Source organism: Mizuhopecten yessoensis, unplaced genomic scaffold, assembly GCF_002113885.1.
Source record: "Mizuhopecten yessoensis strain PY_sf001 unplaced genomic scaffold, ASM211388v2 scaffold11139, whole genome shotgun sequence".
NCBI classification, from domain to species: Eukaryota; Metazoa; Mollusca; class Bivalvia; order Pectinida; family Pectinidae; genus Mizuhopecten; species Mizuhopecten yessoensis.
This window is the reverse complement of record NW_018408899.1, coordinates 1,643,419-1,666,462: the sequence shown is the minus strand read 5'-3', so window position 1 is coordinate 1,666,462 and position 23,044 is coordinate 1,643,419. Positions and strand designations below refer to the sequence as shown.

Genomic DNA, 23,044 nt, shown 5'->3' with positions numbered 1-23,044 from the left:
AGGATGTTACAGAGAAGTAATGATATCACTGAGAGTGATGTCACAGAGAAGGGAGGATGTCACAGGGAAGGGAGGATGTCACAGGGAAGGGAGGATGTCACTGAGAGTGATGTCACAGAGAAGAGAGGATGTTACAGAGAAGTAATGATATCACTGAGAGTGATGTCACAGAGAAGGAAGGATGTCACAGAGAAGGGAGGATGTCACTGAGAGTGATGTCACAGAGTAGGGAGAATGTCACAGAGTAGGGAGAATGTCACAGAGAAGGGAGGATGTCACAGAGAAGTAATGATATCACTGAGAGTGATGTCACAGAGAAGGGAGAATGTCACAGAGAAGGGAGGATGTCACAGAGAAGTGAGGATGTCACTGAGAGCGATGTCACAGAGAAGGGAGGATGTCACATAGAAGTGAAGAAATCACTTGGAAGTGAGGATGTCACTGAGAGTAATGTCACAGGGAAGGGAGGATGTCACTGAGAGTGATGTCACAGAGAAGTGAGGATGTCACAGGGAAGGAAGGATGTCACATAGAAGTGAAGAAATCACTTGGAAGTGAGGATGTCACTGAGAGTGATGTCACAGAGAAGGGAGGATGTCACAGGGAAGGGAGGATGTCACAGAGAAGGAAGGATGTCACAGAGAAGTAATGATATCACTGAGAGTGATGTCACAGAGAAGGGAGAATGTCACAGAGAAGGGAGGATGTCACAGGGAAGTGAGGATGTCACTGAGAGTGATGTCACAGAGAAGTGAGGATGTCACAGGGAAGGGAGGATGTCACATAGAAGTGAAGAAATCACTTAGAAGTGAGGATGTCACTGAGAGTAATGTCACAGGGAAGGGAGGATGTCACTGAGAGTGATGTCACAGAGAAGTGAGGATGTCACAGGGAAGGGAGGATGTCACATAGAAGTGAAGAAATCACTTGGAAGTGAGGATGTCACTGAGAGTGATGTCACAGAGAAGTGAGGATGTCACAGAGAAGGGAGGATGTCACATAGAAGTGAAGAAATCACTTAGAAGTGAGGATGTCACTGAGAGTAATGTCACAGGGAAGGGAGGATGTCACTGAGAGTGATGTCACAGAGAAGTGAGGATGTCACAGGGAAGGGAGGATGTCACATAGAAGTGAAGAAATCACTTGGAAGTGAGGATGTCACTGAGAGTGATGTCACAGAGAAGTGAGGATGTCACTGAGAGTGATGTCACAGAGAAGGGAGAATGTCACAGAGAAGGGAGGATGTCACAGAGAAGTAATGATATCACTGAGAGTGATGTCACAGAGAAGGGAGAATGTCACAGAGAAGGGAGGATGTCACAGAGAAGTGAGGATGTCACTGAGAGTGATGTCACAGAGAAGGGAGGAAGTCACATAGAAGTGATGAAATCACTTGGAAGTGAGGATGTCACTGAGAGTAATGTCACAGAGAAGGAGGATGTCACTGAGAGTGATGTCACAGAGAAGTGAGGATGTCACAGGGAAGGGAGGATGTCACATAGAAGGAAGGATGTCATAGAGAAGTAATGATATCACTGAGAGTGATGTCACAGAGAAGGGAGGATGTCACAGGGAAGGGAGGATGTCACTGAGAGTGATGTCACAGAGAAGTGAGGATGTCACTGAGAGTGATGTCACAGAGAAGTGAGAATGTCACAGGGAAGGGAGGATGTCACAGAGAAGTGAGGATGTCACTGAGAGTGATGTCAAAGAGAAGTGAGGATGTCACAGGGAAGGGAGGGTGTCACATAGAAGTGAAGAATTCACTTGGAAGTGAGGATGTCACTGAGAGTGATGTCACAGAGAAGTGAGGATGCCACAGGGAAGGGAGGATGTCACATAGAAGTGAAGAAATCACTTGGAAATGAAGATGTCACTGAGAGTAATGCCACAGGGAAGGGAGGATGTCACTGAGAGTGATGTCACAGAGAAGTGAGGATGTCACTGAGAGTAATGTCACAGAGAAGGGAGGATGCATTGAGAGTAATGTCACAGAGAAGTGAGGATGTCACAGGGAAGGGAGGATGTCACATAGAAGTGAAGAAATCACTTGGAAGGGAGGATGTCACTGAGAGTGATGTCACAGCGAAGTGAGGATGTCACAGGGAAGGGAGGATGTCTCATAGAAGTGAAGAAATCACTTGGAAGTGAGGATGTCACTGAGAGTAATGTCACAGGGAAGGGATGATGTCATAGGGAAGTGAGGATGTCACATAGAAGTGAAGAAATCACTTGGAAGTGAGGATGTCACTTGGAAGTGAGGATGTCACTGAGGGAGATGTCACATGGAAGTGAGGAGGTCACAGGGAATTGAGGATATTACAGGGAAGTAAGAATGTCACAGAGAGTTCAGGATGTCATAGAGAAATGAGGATCTCACAGAGAAATAATGATCTAACAAGGAATTGAAGATGTTACAGGGGTCAGGATGTCACAGGGAAAACAGGATGTCACAGAGAAGTTAAAATGTCAAATGGAAGTTTAGATGTCACAGAGAAATGTGGATGTCAGAGAGAAGTAAGGATGTCACTGTGAAAGGAGGATCTCCCAAGGAATTGAAAATTAAAATGACATAAGGAAGTGAGAATGTCCCAGGGAAGTGACATGTTAGGATGTCAAAAGGGAAGTGACATGTTAGGATGTCAAAGGGAAATGAGGATGTCACAAAGAATTGAGGATGTCATAGAGAAGTGAGGATGTCACAGGGAAATGGGGAGGTCACAGGGTAGTGAGAATGTCGTGAAGTTGTGAGGATGTCACAAGGATGAAAGGTTACAAAGAAATTAAAATGTCACAGGGAAGTGAGGATGTCACGAGGAAGATCGATGTCACAGGGAAGTGAGGATGTCTTGCATGGTTCGCACAGGTCTTGAAAAACCCTTGAATTTGATGTCTGTCTTGATTAAACCTTGAAAATGACTGTAAGCCTTGAAAAACCCTTGAAAATCAATGGGAGTCCTTGAAAAACCCTTGAAAATCAAAGAGGTAAGTTGTGTATCCGTTTCTGTCATGTTAATTCAGTATTTTGTAAACATTCTTCGCAAACAATAATTATTTTTAACACAGATTGATCGTCAAATTGCAGATCGTAATTTTTTATTAATTACGGAAAACATATACCGATAAAGTTTCCAGTTTTACTTTTTCAATTCGTATCATAACTGCGTTTGAATTGAGTAAGTCTCGTAGTCAAAGCACCAAAGTGACAGTCATTTGCATTACGAGTACTGTTAACAGGAGGGATCACGAACGCAACAACTGCGATGGGGAAGTGTGTTTTTAGCCGCAAATGGCTAGACGATCCCAGATTTTTTTGGGGTGAGGGAGTTCAAGGGTGATAGGACTTCTGCTTTGAGCTCGCTGTGTAACAAAATTATTGATCTGGGCAAGATTAAGGAATGCGCCCTTACATCACATGAAAAGTCATAAACACGTGAAACATTTTCCGGGACTGCTTCGACTCGGCCTTTGACACTTTTATACCAAACCCTCTACTTCAACGGCAAGTACATCGAGACCTACCCTGACTGTTCCTAATCCAAATCAAAACACGGAGGCCGATGACTTTCCTTCAATCCTAGCCCTTCAAGGCCATGTTCGTTAAAATTGTTTGTTTATTTTGCAGTATAAATGAGCCCTTGAATTCTCAAAATTTGTCTTGAAAAACCCTTGAAAAGAACTTAAATTTTGAGGTCAAAAGTTTGTATGATCCATGTCTTGTCACAGGGAAGTGAGGATATAACAGGGAAGTAAGGATGTCATTGAGAAAGGAGGATGTCACAGTTATAGGATGTCACAGGGAAGTTAGGATGTCACAGATGTCACAGATAAGGGCGGAGGTCACAGTTATAGGATGTCACAGGGAAGTTAGGATGTCACCGATGTCACAGAGAGGGGATGAGGTCACAGTTATAGGATGTTACAGGGAAGTTAGGATGTCACGGTTGTCACAGAGAAGGGAGGATGTCACAGTTATAGGATGTCACAGATGTCACGGTGAAGTGAGGATGTCACAGTTATAGGATGTCACAGATGTCACGGTGAAGTGAGGATGTCACAGTTATAGGATGTCACGGATGTCACAGAGAAGGGAGGAGGTTACAGGGATATGAGGATGTTAAAGAGGATATCCCAGAAGTGAGGATACGTGGGAGGATGTTTGAAGAGTAATGATAAATATGGATGTTAAAAAATTGTAAGGATGTAGAAGAATAGAGGATGTCAGAAAGACGTCGCCTTAACATGTATCAATTTGTAGAACATTGAGGGTATTGTGTTATAAATGACCATGTCATAGAATTGCCAGCCTGAGTTGCAGAAGCATGGTTGTTACTGTTTGAAAGGTGTTGTTTGTGTTGCTACTAAAACAATGGGTGTTAGACAGGAAATCTCTCGACCTACATTTGTACTGTTACATCACATAAAATGTTGACAGGTACAATGTGTATAGACACTGCAGCCTTGAGGACCCCGAGACAGAATATTATATTATGTCATTCCAGCACTGTCTCCAGACTCATTACACTCTCACAGAAGTACAACTGTAGTACACGTTAGGGCACACCGAAAGATTCTTTGTTTCTTGTGATGGTAATTGTACATAGTTGATGTTGAGGATCCCAGTCATATTACAATTATGTCTAAAAAAAAGTTAAGGGGGGATAACTGTATGTACGAAAAACTACAGTGGAGGTCTTACACTCTAATGCTTTTCCTGTAGGGGGAGAGGGATCCTTAAGGCTTGTAAATTTAAAGATTCAAGATGTCCACCATTGCCTCTTATTAGCTAGGACAATTATGGTTATAACTCAAGATCTTTGGGGACAACTTTGTTGATATTTTGTGGTAGTGATACAAAGGGGTTGTAATTCGATTATGGAAAAAGCTTGAAAATTTTAGGATTCAAGATGACTTCTGTGACCTTAAATTTGTTGAGAAAATTGCAGTTATTGATTGAGTTCAATTGAACTGACTTAGTTGATGTTTTGTTAATACATGTTGAAATTGTTTACAATTATTTAACAAAAATATGTCTATTTGCAGTCCCATTCGGTTATAAGATTTGATCATGAGAGCTGTTCATGTTCTTTGTATGCATATATTACAGAAAATGTATGTCTATCAGATCATCGGTCTTTGTGGATGATGTGTTTTGCCTGAAGTTTTTTTTTTTTTAACTTAGATTATTCTGAACACAGGCATATACATTTGCCTCTATATTCAGATCACAGTCCTTCAAATATTAATTATATACATGTAATATATATAGTGTATGTGACATCTTTCGGGTGTTATTGTAAACATCCTGTCGCCAGTGTCCCAAAACTTATCAAAGGCGATTTTCTAAGTATCTTTTTTTTGTGTACATAAAATTGTTTATAAAACATAAGGTGTAGCTGAGGAAAATTAAAATAATGTTGGTATGCCACTTAGACAACTTACTATCTAATACAATACAACGTTATCAGTTTCCCTTGGTGTTGGAATACATATTTACAGTTATCAAGATTGCGGAACATCTACAGTACTTTGGTACAGAGGGTTTAAGTGGCTGTCCTAGGCCTGTCTGGGACATTCCAGCCCATGAAGTGTGATGTATATACTTAACGCATACGAGGGGTTTTACAGGGAAAAGTTTAATCTTAAAACTATAGATCTACAAATACTCGACTGCTCTTCGTCCCTGATCGTCCCATGCTATCAGGTTGGGTGGAGGCACCGATGTCTTGGGTTACTTTCAAATCATATAATGTGTATACAACATGTTATTGACACAGTCAGGCTGCTGTATGTGTTGTTTACATTACATAAATACTTCTGCCTCCGTTTAAATGCTAATACAACCCTGCAGAACAACTTGTCTCTTTAAAATATAATGCAAATCTTGTATAAAAATGTTTTCAGGTTTGTGTCGCATAATCAATTAGCTGTGAAATTTGAAACGTTTGCATCAGAATTATACTTTATAACTGTAGAGCAGTAGGGTTCCACTTGTTCTTCAAAGACTCTGATGGCCATTTACGTTAAAACCCAGAACTAATTTTCAAAATTTCTAGTGAATTCATGAAAAAAAAGACCATTTAGAGGTCAAGGCTGGGTACAAAAGTTTATATAAATACTTGGATAAATGATTGCAGGCTGTGTTTCATTTGCGCTAGGAGGATCTAAGCCGGTAGAGCCATTTCTGACATGTGGTAAATGCTTGTCACTTTCTCAATGTGATGATAAATGATTTTAAAGAGGATTGGTTTAATGGTGTAACTGAAAAATTGTTTTGTGATGGAATTGTACACGAACAAGCTATTAGCCTTGTCCAGGGCTGTTCAGGTCTTCATACAAGTGTGAGATTCATCGGTACATGTACAAGATCAATTTATTTATTATAAACTTCGTTCGCCTGTCTACTGAGCACTGTGCTATATATGTCACTGTTTTGTTAAGATTAATGCTTTTATATTATTTTCTGTGTATAACATTTCTTTAGAGGAACAAGTTGAGTTGGTATTTTATATGAGAATTATGTTCCATTGAAGAATCTACATGATAGCATGTCAAACTTAGAGCTAGTATATATGAATTTTGATATGAAAGCATTTTTCGTCATTTATTGTTCGTGTTGAAAGATGTCGTGAATGACATTTATTGCTATTCTTTATTTACTTACAGCAGAAAAAGAATGCAAATAGTGATTGCTGATTGTATTTTATAAAATTTCTTGAAGTTAAGACAAAATTAAGAAATGACTGACATGATTTCTTGTTTGTGTCTTTGCAGTGATTCCAGTCTAATGCCAGGAACGAAGGTAAGTGAAACATAGTGATGGCTACGATAAGTACTGGACACTCGATAAGTACTGGACACCGTTGGGCAGACCATCAAGATATTAAACGGCTGGTTGCTAGTCACGCACTGACCACTTCGGTATTTAGCTAACACTGGGCTTTCAGTCTCGATTACCATTTGAAATTGCTAGCCGTGAACTGATCACTGTGCACTGATCTACGTCATATACAAAACCTCAGCGCTTGTTATTGTGGATAACAGTATTTTGACCCGTGAATTCAGTGCTTTATGTACAGGTGCTTGATTATTGATTGCAAAAAGGAACAGATTGCCAATTGAAATAGCTCTAGTTTTAATCGGGGGTTGTTCCCCTTTTCACTAGTATCTGGAGGAAAACATTCCCAAATAGATTAAAACGTATGCATATTAAGGATCTAATGTAATAGATAATCAATTCTGATTATAATTGGTTGTTACTTTATTAATACTAAGTATACCAATTAATGCAGCATATAGGTATAGGACGCCGCACACCTACTTGTCAGAACTCCAGGTTTATACTACACCACAAAGAAAGCCTTAAAGCTACGGATGAATATTGTTTGTAATACTTGCACAGAAATATAATAAAGAATGGTTAACCCTTGCATGACTTCACCTCCCCAGACTGATGGAGGAACAGAGGGCTGATTATTGGTGTATATACCCCCACCCAGTCTACTTGGTAACAGTCGGAAGATTAATTCATTCTGACATCCTCTAAATCATCTATAAGTGGTCGCTATCGTAAAGAGTCTTGTTTCAACTTCAAGTGAGGAATTTAGATGTTGTCTGATGTGTTAAGTTTTTTTTACAGTCTAATGCAACAAGTCAAATGTATTCAAGAAAGGTAAGTGAAATGTTACAGGTTGAGCATTTTGTCTTGGTTTACTATCCTTCAGAGAATAGTACTGCCTGTCTATATCAAACACTATACTTTATTATCTGTGAAAACCAAACATTCTGCTATATATGTGTATTGAACCTGTATAAGGCAAGGAACCCGGTCTATTTTTGATAGAATGATGGCTTCTAGTGGTGCTTGATTAGACAGGTTTACTTTTCTTTATGTAATACAAAATGTGAAGTGGTTCAATTAGTACTCGTACTAAAAAAGTTTTGTTTTCAATGTTATCAAGTTCAGCAAGGGTGATATGCTGTTTTCCTCTTACTCAATTTTGATATGGTAGAAAATTGAGATTTTATGAGTTTGTTCTGTTATTTAATGTTTTATTGTTTTGAAGTATGTTTTTAATATCATGTGTAAAAAATATATAGCTAAGGCCCAGAGCCTAGTGAGTGTAAGTCATGTTGTGTGTGGTGCCCATCCTTTGTCAACTTTTCCTTTACGTCTTTGCCTGTGACATGGCCAGCAGTAATCCCGCCCCTGTAGGCAGATCCGATACTGCTTCACTTAAACATTCAACGTTCTTTCGTTTTCTAAATATAAGTGCATTACAGCACTTCAACTAGAATCCAAGATGGATGTCGCATGTATCACCATTTTTAAACAGGAGTTTTACCGATATTTAAGGGAATTTTATGCAACGCATGTTAGCATAAGTACTGAGAATCAGTCCAATAATCAACATCAATTGTTGCAGCTCCCAGATTAATGAACGGTTGAAATGTGTTCCAAAATTATTACCTGTAAACTTAAAAACGTCAACAAGTGGACTAATACGTTATGTATAGTATGTTCTCTTTTGTTCTGTTATAAAGTCATGTAGGTCCACAAGATGTTCGTATGATGGAACAAGCAGTTACGACGTTGACAGATAGAATGGGTTCTATTTGCGTACTGAACCTACTTTTTCTTGTCTCGTAGTCCTGAAGGTCACGATTACTTTAGTAATAATCAATATGATTATAATTTATGAAAGAAAAGTACCTCTTCGTAGTAAAAGAATAAGTGTTGAGTTGTAGATTATATTTAATTTTGATTGTGACATCGGCAATACACAAAAAATTGAAAGCCTTCATGGTTAATTGATACAGAGAAACAATAAGCTCAGCTCTGGTAGAAAATTTTCTGGTCATGATCAGGATTGCATTTTATTAATGTCATTGATGATTTGAAGAAGAAAAAAAAGGTTAAAGCCAGGTAGGTCCATCTTACAAAGAAGTTTAGTCAACATCAGTGTAACTAGTAAGTTACCTATGTAAAGTCTTATAAAACAGTTCAAGTAATGTGATATTTTTCAGAATTTTCTCTACTACAATGTGTATTCCTAAACTACATCTTCAGCATGAGATTGGGTCGATGGGGTTTAAGGTAATTTCAAAGCAACATAAATACAGTCTGTTTTTTGTGACACTCATAGAAACAACTAAGTACATTTGTTAGCATACAATGTCCTTTACAACTCAGTGCTGTTTGGCTGGTGTTAAGCTAACTAGGCAGGTAGCCTGACCGTCCTTATACTAATACATCATATTCTCGTAGAACATGCAAAAATGCTAAAGTTTTTGTCCCCTACGTCATTCTTGTTTGATTGCCAGGCTATGTCGTGGGCTATTTTGGATGAAACTGTTTGTAATGCAGATTGGAGGCTAAACACAGTTTCTGGGAAGGCTCTGGTAATAAATAGTTTTATCAGAACAGATCAAACTTAACCGGCAGGAGAAAAGGACGAACTGTGTTGTATTACGATGACTACGTGTCCAGGAAGGCCTGTCATACATTACAGCATAGAAAGGCTGCAAGGAATTTAAAACAGAACGAGTCGACAACACGCCAGCTTCTTTACATACGAAGAGCTACAATTGCCATTTAAAAAAATATACTGTCTGGCATTGGACTATAAAATATTCAGGTTTCTTGCTGTTTTGTTCTGTTTGTATTGGTTTAAAAACATGATTTTATGACTTGTAGTCAAAAATATGGCAAGAGTATATAAACTTTTCAGAATTCTATTCAAAATTTTGTGAATTATTACACACTAGATGTTGGTTCCATATCAAAAGGCTGTAGATTCATATTTTGTGATGACATCTCTAAATCTATAGTATCAACTTGTTTTTCTAACCTTGTGGTTTTACAGTCGGCTCTGAACTGTGATGTTGAAATTTAAAGAAACAAAACTTCGATCACAGATTATTTTTTATAGATTCATCTTGATCTGTTTCGATTTTTTCAATGCGTAGTGTTATATTTTTCACAAACTTGGTGAAAAGAAAACACCCATGTACAGTTTTACAGTATGTTTGTAGTTACATAGCTAGATAGTTGGTACATATTGGATTATAAAAACAAAATAAAATATGTTGCATGCATATCATTCCACAATAACACTTGCACATTATAGCTTCTGACATGTCATAATGACTCGATAAATTCAATTTAGGATGGCACAATGTTGGTGATAAAACCACATTTCACACAAATAACGTTTGATGGTAATAACCTCCAATTTTTCTGTGTCGTTGTGGTACTTTGACAGGAATACAGCATTAAAGGACAACCTTGAACTATTTCTTCGGAATCCCTGACGAGTTGTTATTGGTCAAATTGGATTTGTGATCATTATTGTATGTAATAATTTTATCCCTTCTTCTGCTATTCTGTCTTTGCGTATTGCAGTGTTATCTTCTTTTGAGAGCAGGCATTGATTGTTACGTCATTGGTTCGTGTGAGAAAATTACGTTGTTTTCTCAAAAATTGATGACGTTACTCTCACAAACAAATGACGTAACAATCAATACCTGCTCTCAAGATAGGATAACTCTGCAATACGCAAAGACGGAATAGAGAGAAAAGAGCAATTTGAATAGAGTAGGACTAGGTTATGAATCTAAACCTTCTTTGACACATATTGGACGTTGGTTCTTTCTCTGGCATTAGAGTAGGACTAAGTTTGAGTTGTACAAGTTTATAAAGTGAATTGCTAACAAAGGCACACCATTTTGTAATGAGTCCCCGGACCTTCTTAGCTAATTGTTGAATTTATTCGGCTTTGATGAGGTCTATTTGAGGTCAGTTGCAGCAGTAAACTGGTACTGAACTTCAATTGCATTGCTGTCAGCAAGAGATGACCTTTTGGGAGCTTTGATACATAGATGCAAACACAAAGAACATAAAGAAGTTCTATTGGTAAATTCGTGTTTTGACTTTGTGAGTTTAAAGTGATAAGTAAGATCGGGGCTAGTGCCGGGACTGTCTACTCGGTAAGATCGGGGCTAGTACCGGGACTGTCTACTCTGTAAGATCGGGGCTAGTACCGGGACTGTCTACTCGGGTATTGATTCTGCACGCTTGTATGTCCAGGAACGTGACCTGCACTTGCGAACAAATTGCATCATGAGAAGAAGTGAAAGACACATTATCAGGACAACAGAGTTGTCACGCGTGTAGGTGTCTGGGAAGTATTGTAGTATTGGCACTATACTCTCACTAGTGCTAATTGGTCAAGATGTTACCACAGGGAATTTCAGCTCCAAACTTATTCGTCACATTATAAAGAATTTTCAAAATTGAAGATTACAGAATGGTACATTGGGATGTGGAATGCTTTCGGTTTATAAATTTTGCATGAGACTGACACTTTCAAAAATAGCACTGTGTTTGAATTTCCCTTAAGGAAAATATGGCATAGGTTTCAAAATTATTATTAAAGGCTAATGCAAATTTTGATTTGATTGTTAAATGAATGCATTCATGTGTCGCATAGGATGTATGTACTACATGTAGTACAAATATTCAGTTGTTGTCTGTGCAATGATTATTGTTTGTCTAGAGGAGTGCAGTGTAGGGGGAAAAAACCAGAAAATTAAATATGTACTTGTACCAGTATTGGTTAAGGGAACAGTGCTAATAAGGAAACTTTTGCTTTTAAACACAAATTTTGAGTGCATTGTATTCTCTCGATAAACCAATAAAAATGTGTTAAAACACCTTTGATCCATAACTTCAACTTGCTGCTTCTCAAAATCAATGGAATACAGTCAAATGCGGAAATGCAGAGTTGAGTTCTGGGGCACTTAGTTGCATCCAATCAATACAGCTGTACCGGTGCTGTCGGGTCACCACAGATCCGGGTTGTACCGGCAAACAGGAGATTAATTAAGGCAACCCAACATAGCTTAATCTTGTTAAAATCTATACCCGGGCAATTCAAATTAGAAGTTGAGGATTTAAAAGTTGTTTAACATACACCTTGTGTGCATAAAGCCAGAGTTTGTGTAGTAATTCATCTGTGTGAGCTGGAGCAATCCTGGAGTAATTTGATGACAGAATGCCTCGTGCATCTATTAAAGTAGAATAACTGGGTGTTAGAACACAAGATAGGGAAGCACAGGGCCAAAAACTGAATGTTAATAATTATTAGTCATGAAATTTAATTGGAATTCTAATTAAGAGAATGAAAGATATGGTAGGCTTTATCAAAATGTTAGGCGGCTAAATTCTGGGTTAAGTTGTTCAGCGGTAATTGGATTATATTGTGTATGCTTTGAGGTTAAGACAGCAAAATCAATGTTGACTTCAAACTCAACTTAAATTTCATTACTGTTTCTACAAAATATTATGCAATTCTATGACATCAACTTCTATTGTAATTTGATGGAAATCAATGATAGAAAACGCAAACTATTTAGAAAAAATGACTCAAATATGGGTTTGCAGATTTTTTTCCATGAAATGTATAAGGCAATGCACATATACATGTTCCTAAAATGTAAGAGAATTTGAGATATGAGTGTGGCCAGCTTTTCTGAAATGTATTGGGCAGTGTATGTCTGTAAAAGTAAGAAAGTTTGACTTGTGTCTGGTGTTAAATGTTGTGAAATGAAACGTTTCACTAGTAAACGGGCCGACTTATTTATGAGTGAATTTGTTCCTAAGGCTGCAAGCTTGTGTTGATATGGTCTCAAGGTAGTGCTATTGCATAATATTTGCCTCAATCAAAGTTGAGAAAACAAAGTAATGATTAAATATTCATTGGACTGGGGAATGCGGTACTGAGATCAATGGCACTTAGAAACATGGATCTGATAAAAAATGTTCCTTGCACGTTTATAAAAAACACTTATCTCACATGAATCTGAAATCCGAACACAAGCTTAGTCGCTGTGAAATACGCATCTATAGGAATTGGCACATGTGATCCCACGGACTCCAGAGTGTGTAGGAACAAAATTGGTGATACCAGGCCTATCCAGGTGAGTATATTCATACAGTCCTGGATGTCTGCTTTCTAATTAAGAAGTTAATTAAGTGTTGCATGTTCTCTACATTATTGCTAAGGATAGCATTGGTGTCGCTATAATGGAGATTCCAGTGTCTTGGAAATAACTTAGGAGTAGGGAGTAACGTTATTTCCTCAGCACTGATTAGGGTTATATTGACGAGTTCCTAGAAGATTGATATGTATTTTTTTTCTTCGTGGCATTCTCCTGTTTATACAATTCACATTGATTCTTTTAATCATTCAATTCCAAATCAGATTTATTTCTTGTTTAATTACCAAAGTTGTTTCCCAACAATAAACTTCCATTGATTTCCTCGGTTATGTCGGAGGCATGGGTCAGGGCGAAACAAGTTTAATTTAATTGAACATCTCGCCGGAGGGTGCTAGCAGCAGAACTCCATTGAAGCTGTGGTGTGAGATATTGGTAATTTGCAGGATGATGGAAAGCCAGAGAAATGGAGAACAATGAATGGGTATTTAAGTGCTGGAAGTGTTGGCACTGGTGTTAAGCTTTGTTATGTGAAAATCTTTACGAATTTGAAAGATATTTTCAAACACTAAACTGCAATTGCCATAATATTCCCAAAAATTGATTTTCAGACATTTTCTTTGAGAATTCAGAATTTTTCATTAAAGAAACAGAAATATCAAGTGTGATTTTGTTGATTTGCTTTTTAAATGTTGATTATCAGATTTTGATTGAACCTTGTTTACAATGCTTATCACTATTCGGTCATGAGCTATTTGATAGAATCATCAAATTTTACTGTTATTCCCTTAGGTTGTTGATTTATTGATTGATGTCATCAATGACTTAAAGAACATATTTCATCATATATCAACCATGAACCAATGTTGAATTTGTTTTTAGGTCACCTGAGACAAAGTCTCAAGTGACCTATTGCGATCGCCTTTTGTCCGTCATCGTCCGTCGTGCGTCTGTAAACAATTTACATTTTCGACTTCTTCTCCAAAACCCCTGAACCAATTTCAATGAAATTTTGCAGAAACCTTCCATGGCCAAAGGTCAACAAAAATAGTGTCCGGTTTGGTCCCCAGCTCCCAGGGACCTGATGGGCGGGGCCAAAAAGGGTCAAATTGACTAAAATTTCAAAAATCTTCTTCTCAAGACCCAGATATGGTAGAATCAAATACTCTTCATAGATGGAAGGGTCTTAAGGTGCTTTACCAAAATTGTGAATTTCATGACCCTGGGGTCTCACGTTTCCCCCTGGGGAGGGGGTAAACTTTACTATAGTTTATATAGGGAAATCACATTTTAGACCAACATTTGTTTAATTTCCATTGGAAGTAATTTAATTTAGGTAAGCATAACCAGTATTAGGTAGCAGTTTGATAGTATGCACTTATGAGCCCTGAATGACCCCCAGGGGCTGATGGGTGGGGCCAAAAAGGGTCAAATTGACTAAAATTTCAAAAATCTTTTTCTCAAGACCCAGATATGGTAGAATCAAATACTCTTCATATATGGAAGGGTCTTAAGGTGCTTTACCAAAATTGTGAATTTCATGACCCTGGGGTCTCACGTTTCCCCCTGGGGAGGGGGTAAACTTTACTATAGTTTATATAGGGAAATCACATTTTGGACCAACATTTGTTTAATTTCCATTGGAAGTAATTCAATTTGGGTTATCATTATCAGTATTGGGTAGCAGTTTGATAGTATGCCCATATCAGCCCTGACTGACCCCCCGGGGCTGATGGGAGGGGCCAAAAAGGGTTGAATTGACAGGAATTTCAAAAATCTTCTTCTCAAAGACCCAGATATGGTTGAATCAAACACTCTTCATAGATGGAGGGGTCTTAAAGTTTATGACCCTAGGGTCTCACGTTTACCCCCTGGGGAAGGAAGGGGGTGGGGGGGGGGCAAAATTTATTATGATTTGTAATGGCAAATGATACTTTGAACATTACATGTTAATAACTTGATTGGAATTATAATCCTGAGTTGACAGTTTGATACTTTGAAAATTTGAGCCAGCCCTACCCCAAGGGCTGTAGGATGGGGCCCAAAGGAGTCAGTGTGCTAATTTCTTCATTTTCCTTGTTTAGAATCGGAGGTGCTAGTTTCAAATACTTTTTAGTCTTAAATCTGTATGCTAGATATTGAATAAGTTTTTTTTTTTTTTTTTTTTGTCACTTTGAATAATATTTCTGTTCATGTTAAAAACCAAATCAACTCTCTGTATAAATATATCAGGTGACCATTAAAGCCCATGGGCCTCTTGTTTCCATTTATCATCCTTCTACCACTATTATCAATACTTGGACTCTTGTATCTATTGATCAGGAATAGTTTAGTATTGTTCTAAGGGGTATGGAGAAATAGACTATGACTTCAAAGATCTTAGTTATTTTGTGAATCGAATTATTGCTGAATTATTTTGCCACCAAAGGATCTCCAGGAAAAATCATTGCTTAATCCCTCAAGTAATTTTTCTTTGTCAAATTGCTCTCAGAGTGAAGTCATTGTGCATCACATATTGTTGTCAGACTTAAAAGCAATAAAGAAATACATGTAATTGCATCTCTCTTCTCACACCGATATACAAAAAGTGTATGTACATTAAATATATTCCCCACTTGCTACTTCAATTTAGAGATGGTCATATATTATTGATATTTAAAATTCTATGAAACTTTTTTTTCAATGAAATATAACTTCATCCTCTGAAGATCGATCATTCCATGTTTCTGTGTTCCATCACTTATGATTGTAATCAACAAATTGGATTTTGATAGCTTTATTTGGTATTTGTCATCTGTGATTTCATCTGTCCTTCAAAATAACTATTTAAAATGCAGGAATCTGTCAAAAAATCTTTAATGCAAGGTATTAAGAATGAGCAGAAGTTTCACACACAAAGTCTTTGAATATAGGAAGGGTTGATGAATGTTCTGTATGATTAATGACAGAAATTTATATTTATCTTCCTTGAAGGTTTTGAAAAAGGCATCGTGTGGATTTCAGAATGAAACAAACCTCCTTAAACAGTTTGATTTACACATGTTTATCTGGTTTGTGATTGGAGGTCATGCCTATATGTCGCTTTCAAGGTCAGGCCAATTTGATATCATGTCTATCTTTTTTCAAAGGTCATACTGATTTCATATGTTTATCTTTCAAAGTCCTCAAACTTTCAAGGTCAAGTTGATATGATGTCTAACTTTCAAGGTCATGTTTATGTGTCTGTCTTTTAAGGTCATGCTGATATGTCCGTCTTTCAAGGTCATGCTGATATGTCTATCTTTCAAGGTCATGCTGATATGTCTATCTTTCAAGGTCATGTTTATGTGTCTTGTCTTTCAAGATCATGCTGATATGATGTCTGTCTTTCAAGGTCATGTTCATATGATGTCAAACTCAAAAGGTCACACTGATGTGATGTTTAACTTTCAAGGTCATGGTGATATGATGTCTGTCTTACAGTCATGTTGCTATCATGTCTGTCTTTCAAGGTCATGTTCATATGATGTCAAGCTCAAAAGGTCACACTGATGTGATGTTTAACTTTCAAGTTCATGTTGCTATGATGACTGTCTTACAGTCATGCTGATATGATGGCTTACTTTCAAGGTCATACTAATATGATGTCTGTCTTTCAAGGTCATGTTCATATGATGTCAAACTCAAAAGGCCACACTGATGTGATGTTTAACTTTCAAGTTCATGTTGCTATGATGACTGTCTTACAGTCATGCTGATATGATGTTTAACTTTCAAGGTCATGTTGATATGATGTCTGTCTTACAGTCATGTTGCTATGATGTCTGTCTTTCAAGGTCATGTTGCTATGATGTCTGTCTTTCAAGGTCATGCTGACATGATGTATGTCTTTCAAGGTCATGCTGATATGATGTATGTCTTTCAAGGTCATGTTGCTATGATGTCTGTCTTTCAAGGTCATGCTGACATGATGTCTGTCTTTCAAGGTCCTGTTGAAATGATGTATAAATTTCAAGGTCATGTAGATTTGATTAGTCTATCTTCCATGGTCATACTGATTTGATATGCTGTTTCCGTTTATCATCAAGGTCATGGTGATGTATAATGATAGTTTTTCAAGGTCATAGTGTGATTAGATGTTATGTCTTTATTTCTAGAACAACCGATGTATTTAAGCTGTATGACTTATTAGAAAAAGCATCCCTGTACAGTTTTGCTATACAATTTGGCACTATTTTTAATTAACTACAACCTGGACTGCTTGGTATATGTAGATTAGAGGGCTTCCTTAGGCCCCAAGTGTATAACCAATGTGGGAATTTGTTCACATGAGACCTATGTTTTGGACAGTTACTGTGTTAATTGTGTGGACATACTGATCACTAATACACATGCATTGCACATGTGTTTGCATGCCTTTTTCTTGGCAGATGTATAGATAGCATTTTGAGAGGGTTTTGTGCTTGATGTAATTAAACCAGTCTTGAACCACTGTTATGTTATTTGTGACTTTTGTTTGGCTAGGTCCTGACAATTGCTAGCAGCACAGGTCAGCCAGCTAACCATCTGGTGTATATTTGGGCATAAACAAGGTCCAAGTATAGCTTGATGGAATGTATGATATGCTAAAATATACAATTCCATATCAAAATATCTGTCCATGATCACCAGTTTATGTGAAATCTTTAATGAAAGGGCATATTTCCAAAGCTGACATAGTCCTGTAGTCTTTTTGATGGGCTGCATTGTATTTGGTCTTAGAATTACTGATATATATGGCTCTAGATTTTCACAGTTGGAACCTTGGGGTGATGCAGCTATTAAAATCTACATATAAAATATAAAATATAAAATATAAAATTATATGCCAGGTGTCACTGTATACATTAACAAACAAACACAATATTTTTACAAAAAGCTGGACATGTGTAGAAATGAAAGTCTTCCATACTTATGTTGTAGGTATTTGTATATCCTATACTTAGGTTGTGGGTATTTGCATATCCTATTTAGTGAAACACAAATACCTCAAAATCATGCATCCTAAATATAACATAGGAAAAGGCCCTTTGAAAAAAATATAAGCAACTAGGCAATGAAATGTTTAAAAATGAGAGTTACTTCCCTTTGAGCCATTTCTATGAGTTTAGTTTTCCTGTTTCCTCATGGCAGTCTGTTTACCAGGAACTGGTAGATAAAATAAAGCTACAGATATGTGACAGCTGTTTAGGGATCTATGATTGTTAGAATATGTTAACTGTATACAAAACATTGTGACAAGCCATTTTAATTTATTTTTTTCGATTTTGATGTTATTTATGCAGTTGTATTTACATAGATTAAAGTAACAGTTTATATAGACACATGCTATATATCAGTCATTTCTACCTGCTATTGGCAATGTTTGTCTCGCAGTACAGTAGTTCTAACATGCACGGTAACAAAGGAACAACACACTAATTTATATACAATACACATGTATCTACAAATGTCAATAAACAGTGATTGTGTAACTGCCCTCTACTACCTGTTGAAAATTGACCTGTATGAAGTATCCTTTGCAACATCAGATTTACTTCACTTTAACAATAATGTTGCAGCTCTTTCGATAGTTTTGATTAAACAACACAGTACTTGTCACCTGTATGAAGTACAGAGCACTGAACAATTAAGTTAGGGTGAACTGTTGGAAGGGTGCACACTCATTTGTGTGGTCAGCTCTACTGTTGGAAGGGTGCACACTCGTTTGTGTGGTCAGCTCAGCTAATCAATAATCAATAAATATTGATTGACTTAAAACGGAATAACATCAATCAACAGTTTGAACATCAATCAATTTTACGCACACTGAAAATAGTCTGATTTTGTAATCTTTTATACAGTTTGAACATCAATCAATTAGCACACTGAAAATAGTCTGATTTTGTAATCTTTTATACAGTTTGAACATCAATCAATTTTACGCACACTGAAAATAGTCTGATTTTGTAATCTTTTATACAGTTTGAACATCAATCAATTTTACCTACACTGAAAATAGTCTGATTTTGTAAAAAAAAATATGTAAAAAGGCATTGACGGGTCAGTTGCTTTATAAACATATTTGTTGAAATGAACTCAAAAGTATATATGTTAAATAGCATTTTTTTTTTAATTCAGCAAATTTCTAGATGATATATTGTGATTATCTCCCTTTCCCTGCTGTCAGAATTATGGGAATTGCCTTATCAGTTTGTATAGCCAAGCCTAAATTTAAATAATAGATAAGTTGAATTGTAATTTGGAAGGTTGATGTTATTTCTGTAGGTTGTTTTGATATTGAGATAAGCTTAGGCTACAGCGGCACCGACAAAAATCTCTAGGTAGTAATAAATACAGGGAGAGATTATCATAAGATAAGGGGATAGTAGGCTGGTATGGTTGACTAGATTATGCAAATAAGTGCATGTTTGTAGTACCTAATACTGACTAAGGCCAGACCATGGCAGATAATTATAACTATCATTGAACTGGGAATCAAATAAAAGCATTTTTCAGCCTGTGTTACGACAACTTGACCATTGTCCCATTGGTGTCAGTGGTGTATGTGTGTTAAGTGTTGAAAGTCTTGTCAGTTTAGAAGATATCAAAATAGTTTTTTGTTTTCTTTGATTAGTTATTTTATAAACATTTTATTTACAGAATATTGATTTGTTTAAATGTATAGATCAATATGTGAGGTTGGGAATAAGGTTTGTTTTCCTGACCAGTGTGAAAAAATGAATATGATGAAAATGAAGCTGGCATGGTTGAGTGTTAATAGTCTAGTAACCTGAGGCCAATATATTTCCATCACGTGCAACAGTGGCTGAGTGACGGACTAGCGGATGATGGGATCTGGGTCTTTCTGACAAAGTGATGGCGGCTTGTATCAACCTAATGAAATGCCTCTGTAATGGACAATACGAACATGATGTGACTCGATATTTTCAACAATCTATTATTCATTGGTCTCCATGGATTTGATGTAGGGTGGAAAATAACTTCAAATGATTTTACATCAATAATTAAAACGCTATAATGGAGATTGGATATAGCTCTTCAGATAATGGCTCATGCGATGCTTTTGTTGGGCTGTTTCGGGTCCAGAACCTACTCCAATCATGGAACTTTGTATAAATGTCAATTAAGAAGGGCTGATATTTGCACAGACACACTCTGCAGGTGGCGATTGGCCAGGATTGCGAACAATAGAAACAAACAAAAAATGTTTAAATTCAATGAAAATGTCTAATTGTATTCATAGAGAAACTTCCACCTTCTGTTAGCTGTCACGGTGTGCATTCAGCGTAGCATTAACGGGAACAAAATTCAATAAAACTTTTTGTCTCTTTACCGATATTGTGTATAGCCGAACTGAAGTAATGATTGGGACTTTCAATAATGGATTACTGGCCATTGTAACCTTAACGTACACAATGAGATAGACGTATTATATATGTACACCGTCTACATACACGCTGGAGTATATAACTGTTAGATTAATTGGTTTTCTGTTAAATTAGCTCTGCCACAATGGCTACTGGTAATATTCTACTTGTAACTCTGTTATATTACTTTATTAAGTGGTGATTCCTTGAAAAAAATTGGTTTGTGAGATATGTGTTTTACATTTGGGATATGTAAATGATATTCTGTGTATAATTTTCTTTTCAATTATAATTCAAATAAACGCTTGACAAAAGAAAAATAATGAAATACACACAAGGAAAATCTACAGGTAATAGGTTTTATCAGATAACTGTCCCTCGGTAGAATTGAATTAAACTTCAATTCCATTAACAATTCTCAACCTTGGACAACATAAACCTGAATTTCTGATTTGCATGATATAAGGGCTCAGACTTGTGTATATGGAACGTGGCTAGAGCTGTGAACCCTAGTTATCTTACTTTATTGTGAGGTATAAAACATTTTGAAAAATAAAAAATTGCATACAGATATTTGATAGATGTGTTTAAATGTAAGTTGTTTATATACGTTATACAAGTTTTCATGCATGATATCCTACCAAATGGATCTTTTATACATCCATCATTTGTATTATAAATTGTTGAGGTAAATATTTGTATTATTTGAAAACGTACTGGGTCATTGGTTAACATAAAGGCGGGTGTTCTCAGATTCAATTTCGTATACGTATTCTGTACATAGATGTTCTGACCTCCATACACAGAGGTACAATGCAGTAAAAAACAAATTCACTACATTTATAACATTAAAGATACTCTTATCCATATATAACGGGGCCATTATCTTGTCAAGTTTCTCGATTGCAAACAGGAAGTGACATCACAGGCGCACAGCCAGGTTTCAATATTTATTTGATTGTAAACAATTTGAGGGGAAAAGTTGGCCTCCTGACAAGAGATCTGCTACATGTATATAAATTATACAGATGGATACATAGACATCTAGGCACAGTCGGGCCAGTGTACAAGTCTCTCACTTATTCACTTCCTGTTTATACATTATGGTTATTTTTGGGCATTTATCTTTCGGGATCCAAATTGCATGGACACTCGTTGTCTTCTCAATTATATCTTTAACAAATAAAACTACTATAGGAGAGAAAAAAAATGCTTTTTTTTGTGAAATTTTAGTAAAATTATACCAAAAATGTAAACTTTAATACAGTAATATTAAAACAGCTTCAGCAGATGTTTTCAGCGCTGAATGAGTTTGATTGATTTTAATATAGGAATATAATCATTATGATGTAGTTCTTTAGTGTGTTTTATTTGTGCTGATGTTTGTGGTCATGATATGGAAGAGATGAACGTCACATCAATATTTTATGAATTTCCTCTTGTTATTCCTCTGTGACCAATCATTATCATTAACATTTTGTTGACATTACCGGAATTTCTGAAATTCGTTATTGATCAAAATATTGATTTCACAGAAAGCTTTTAATTTTCCGTGAAACAGACATGACCAATCTGTTTGCTGTAACCATATCTCTGTGTACTTTACAGTATTTGTATTTTAGTATGTACACAACATCATTTTAGGAATATTACAAATGTCATATTGATCCTGTGTGGGGAGAGGGACTGTGCTCGGCCTTTGCTATGCAGATATATAGTGTGAGATTGCTCATGGTGACATTTAGGTAATTGTTACCTTCTGCTGTTGGACCAACACTCCAGACACCCAGCTACTCTCTGACCGTTGGGGGACCCTGGCACATTCAACAGCTAGTTCTGCTAATGACAATCATGGGGTATTGAGAAAATTAACAAATATTCCAAACTTGATGCATGGGCCTCGTAGGTAAGGCTTGGTCTCCTTCCCTAGAGTGTTTGTATATATATGTGTAGCATATCAGTAGAGGGATGATGCTGGTAAATAATTAAAACATCAATCGATCCTCGTCATTAGACGAATTGTCCTGCCATTCCCTGAAGACCAGCAGCCATCAGTGCCGATGGATGGTGATATTTGTACAAATCCCTTTGTGGCATGGTGATCAAAATTATAGGGCAGGCCTCTCAGTAAGGTTAGAGTTCTATGAAGGGAGGTTGTGGTGGTGATGTCCAGTAGTAGATGGCCCGGCAGCACGGTGGTGAGGGCCGAACTCAGCAGCTGTTGAAGTCTATATGGACATTAATACGTCTATAATTACCTGGCATATGATTGATGTAATTGTCCCCCTAGTATGTGACAGGTTGTGGTGTTGGTGGGATACAGCATGGAGCAGAAACAATAGTGGGCAGCTGTTAGCTGCTTCTAATGGCCTTTATCTTTGTAATGCTATACATAATACAAGAGTGGGCACAGTACATGTACCATGTCATCTAAGTCTGGCGTTGGCTAACATGTAACAGCTGAATGACTTTGTATATATATTTAAAGATTTAAGGAAAAGAAACCTGATATGTAGGATTATGTGTTGTTTTGTGTTTGTTAATCGAAGTATAGGTTGTCCCAGTAACTAGATATGTTTTCCAACATAGGACAGTTGTCAGTCACCATTATATTATTTTTGAGAGAGGAACACAGGATTTAATTAAGCAACCGTTAT

The 23,044-nt window shown here is 36.9% G+C and overlaps 1 protein-coding gene across 8 annotated transcripts in view; it reads left to right on the top strand.

Moving 5' to 3' along the window:
* The window catches only part of LOC110466629 (polypyrimidine tract-binding protein 1-like), a 127,676-nt gene that overhangs the window by 12,339 nt on the left and 92,293 nt on the right, over positions 1 to 23,044 (top strand). For 3 of the 8 annotated variants that reach the window (XM_021523250.1, XM_021523253.1, XM_021523246.1), the window contains 2 exons: positions 6,775 to 6,802; positions 7,640 to 7,672. In XM_021523250.1, coding sequence (XP_021378925.1) covers positions 6,775 to 6,802; positions 7,640 to 7,672 — 61 coding nt within the window. Of the gene's footprint in view, positions 1 to 6,174; positions 6,195 to 6,774; positions 6,803 to 7,639; positions 7,673 to 23,044 lie in introns of those variants that run through there. The other 5 variants (XM_021523254.1, XM_021523257.1, XM_021523248.1 and 2 more) reach the window with 3 other exon arrangements.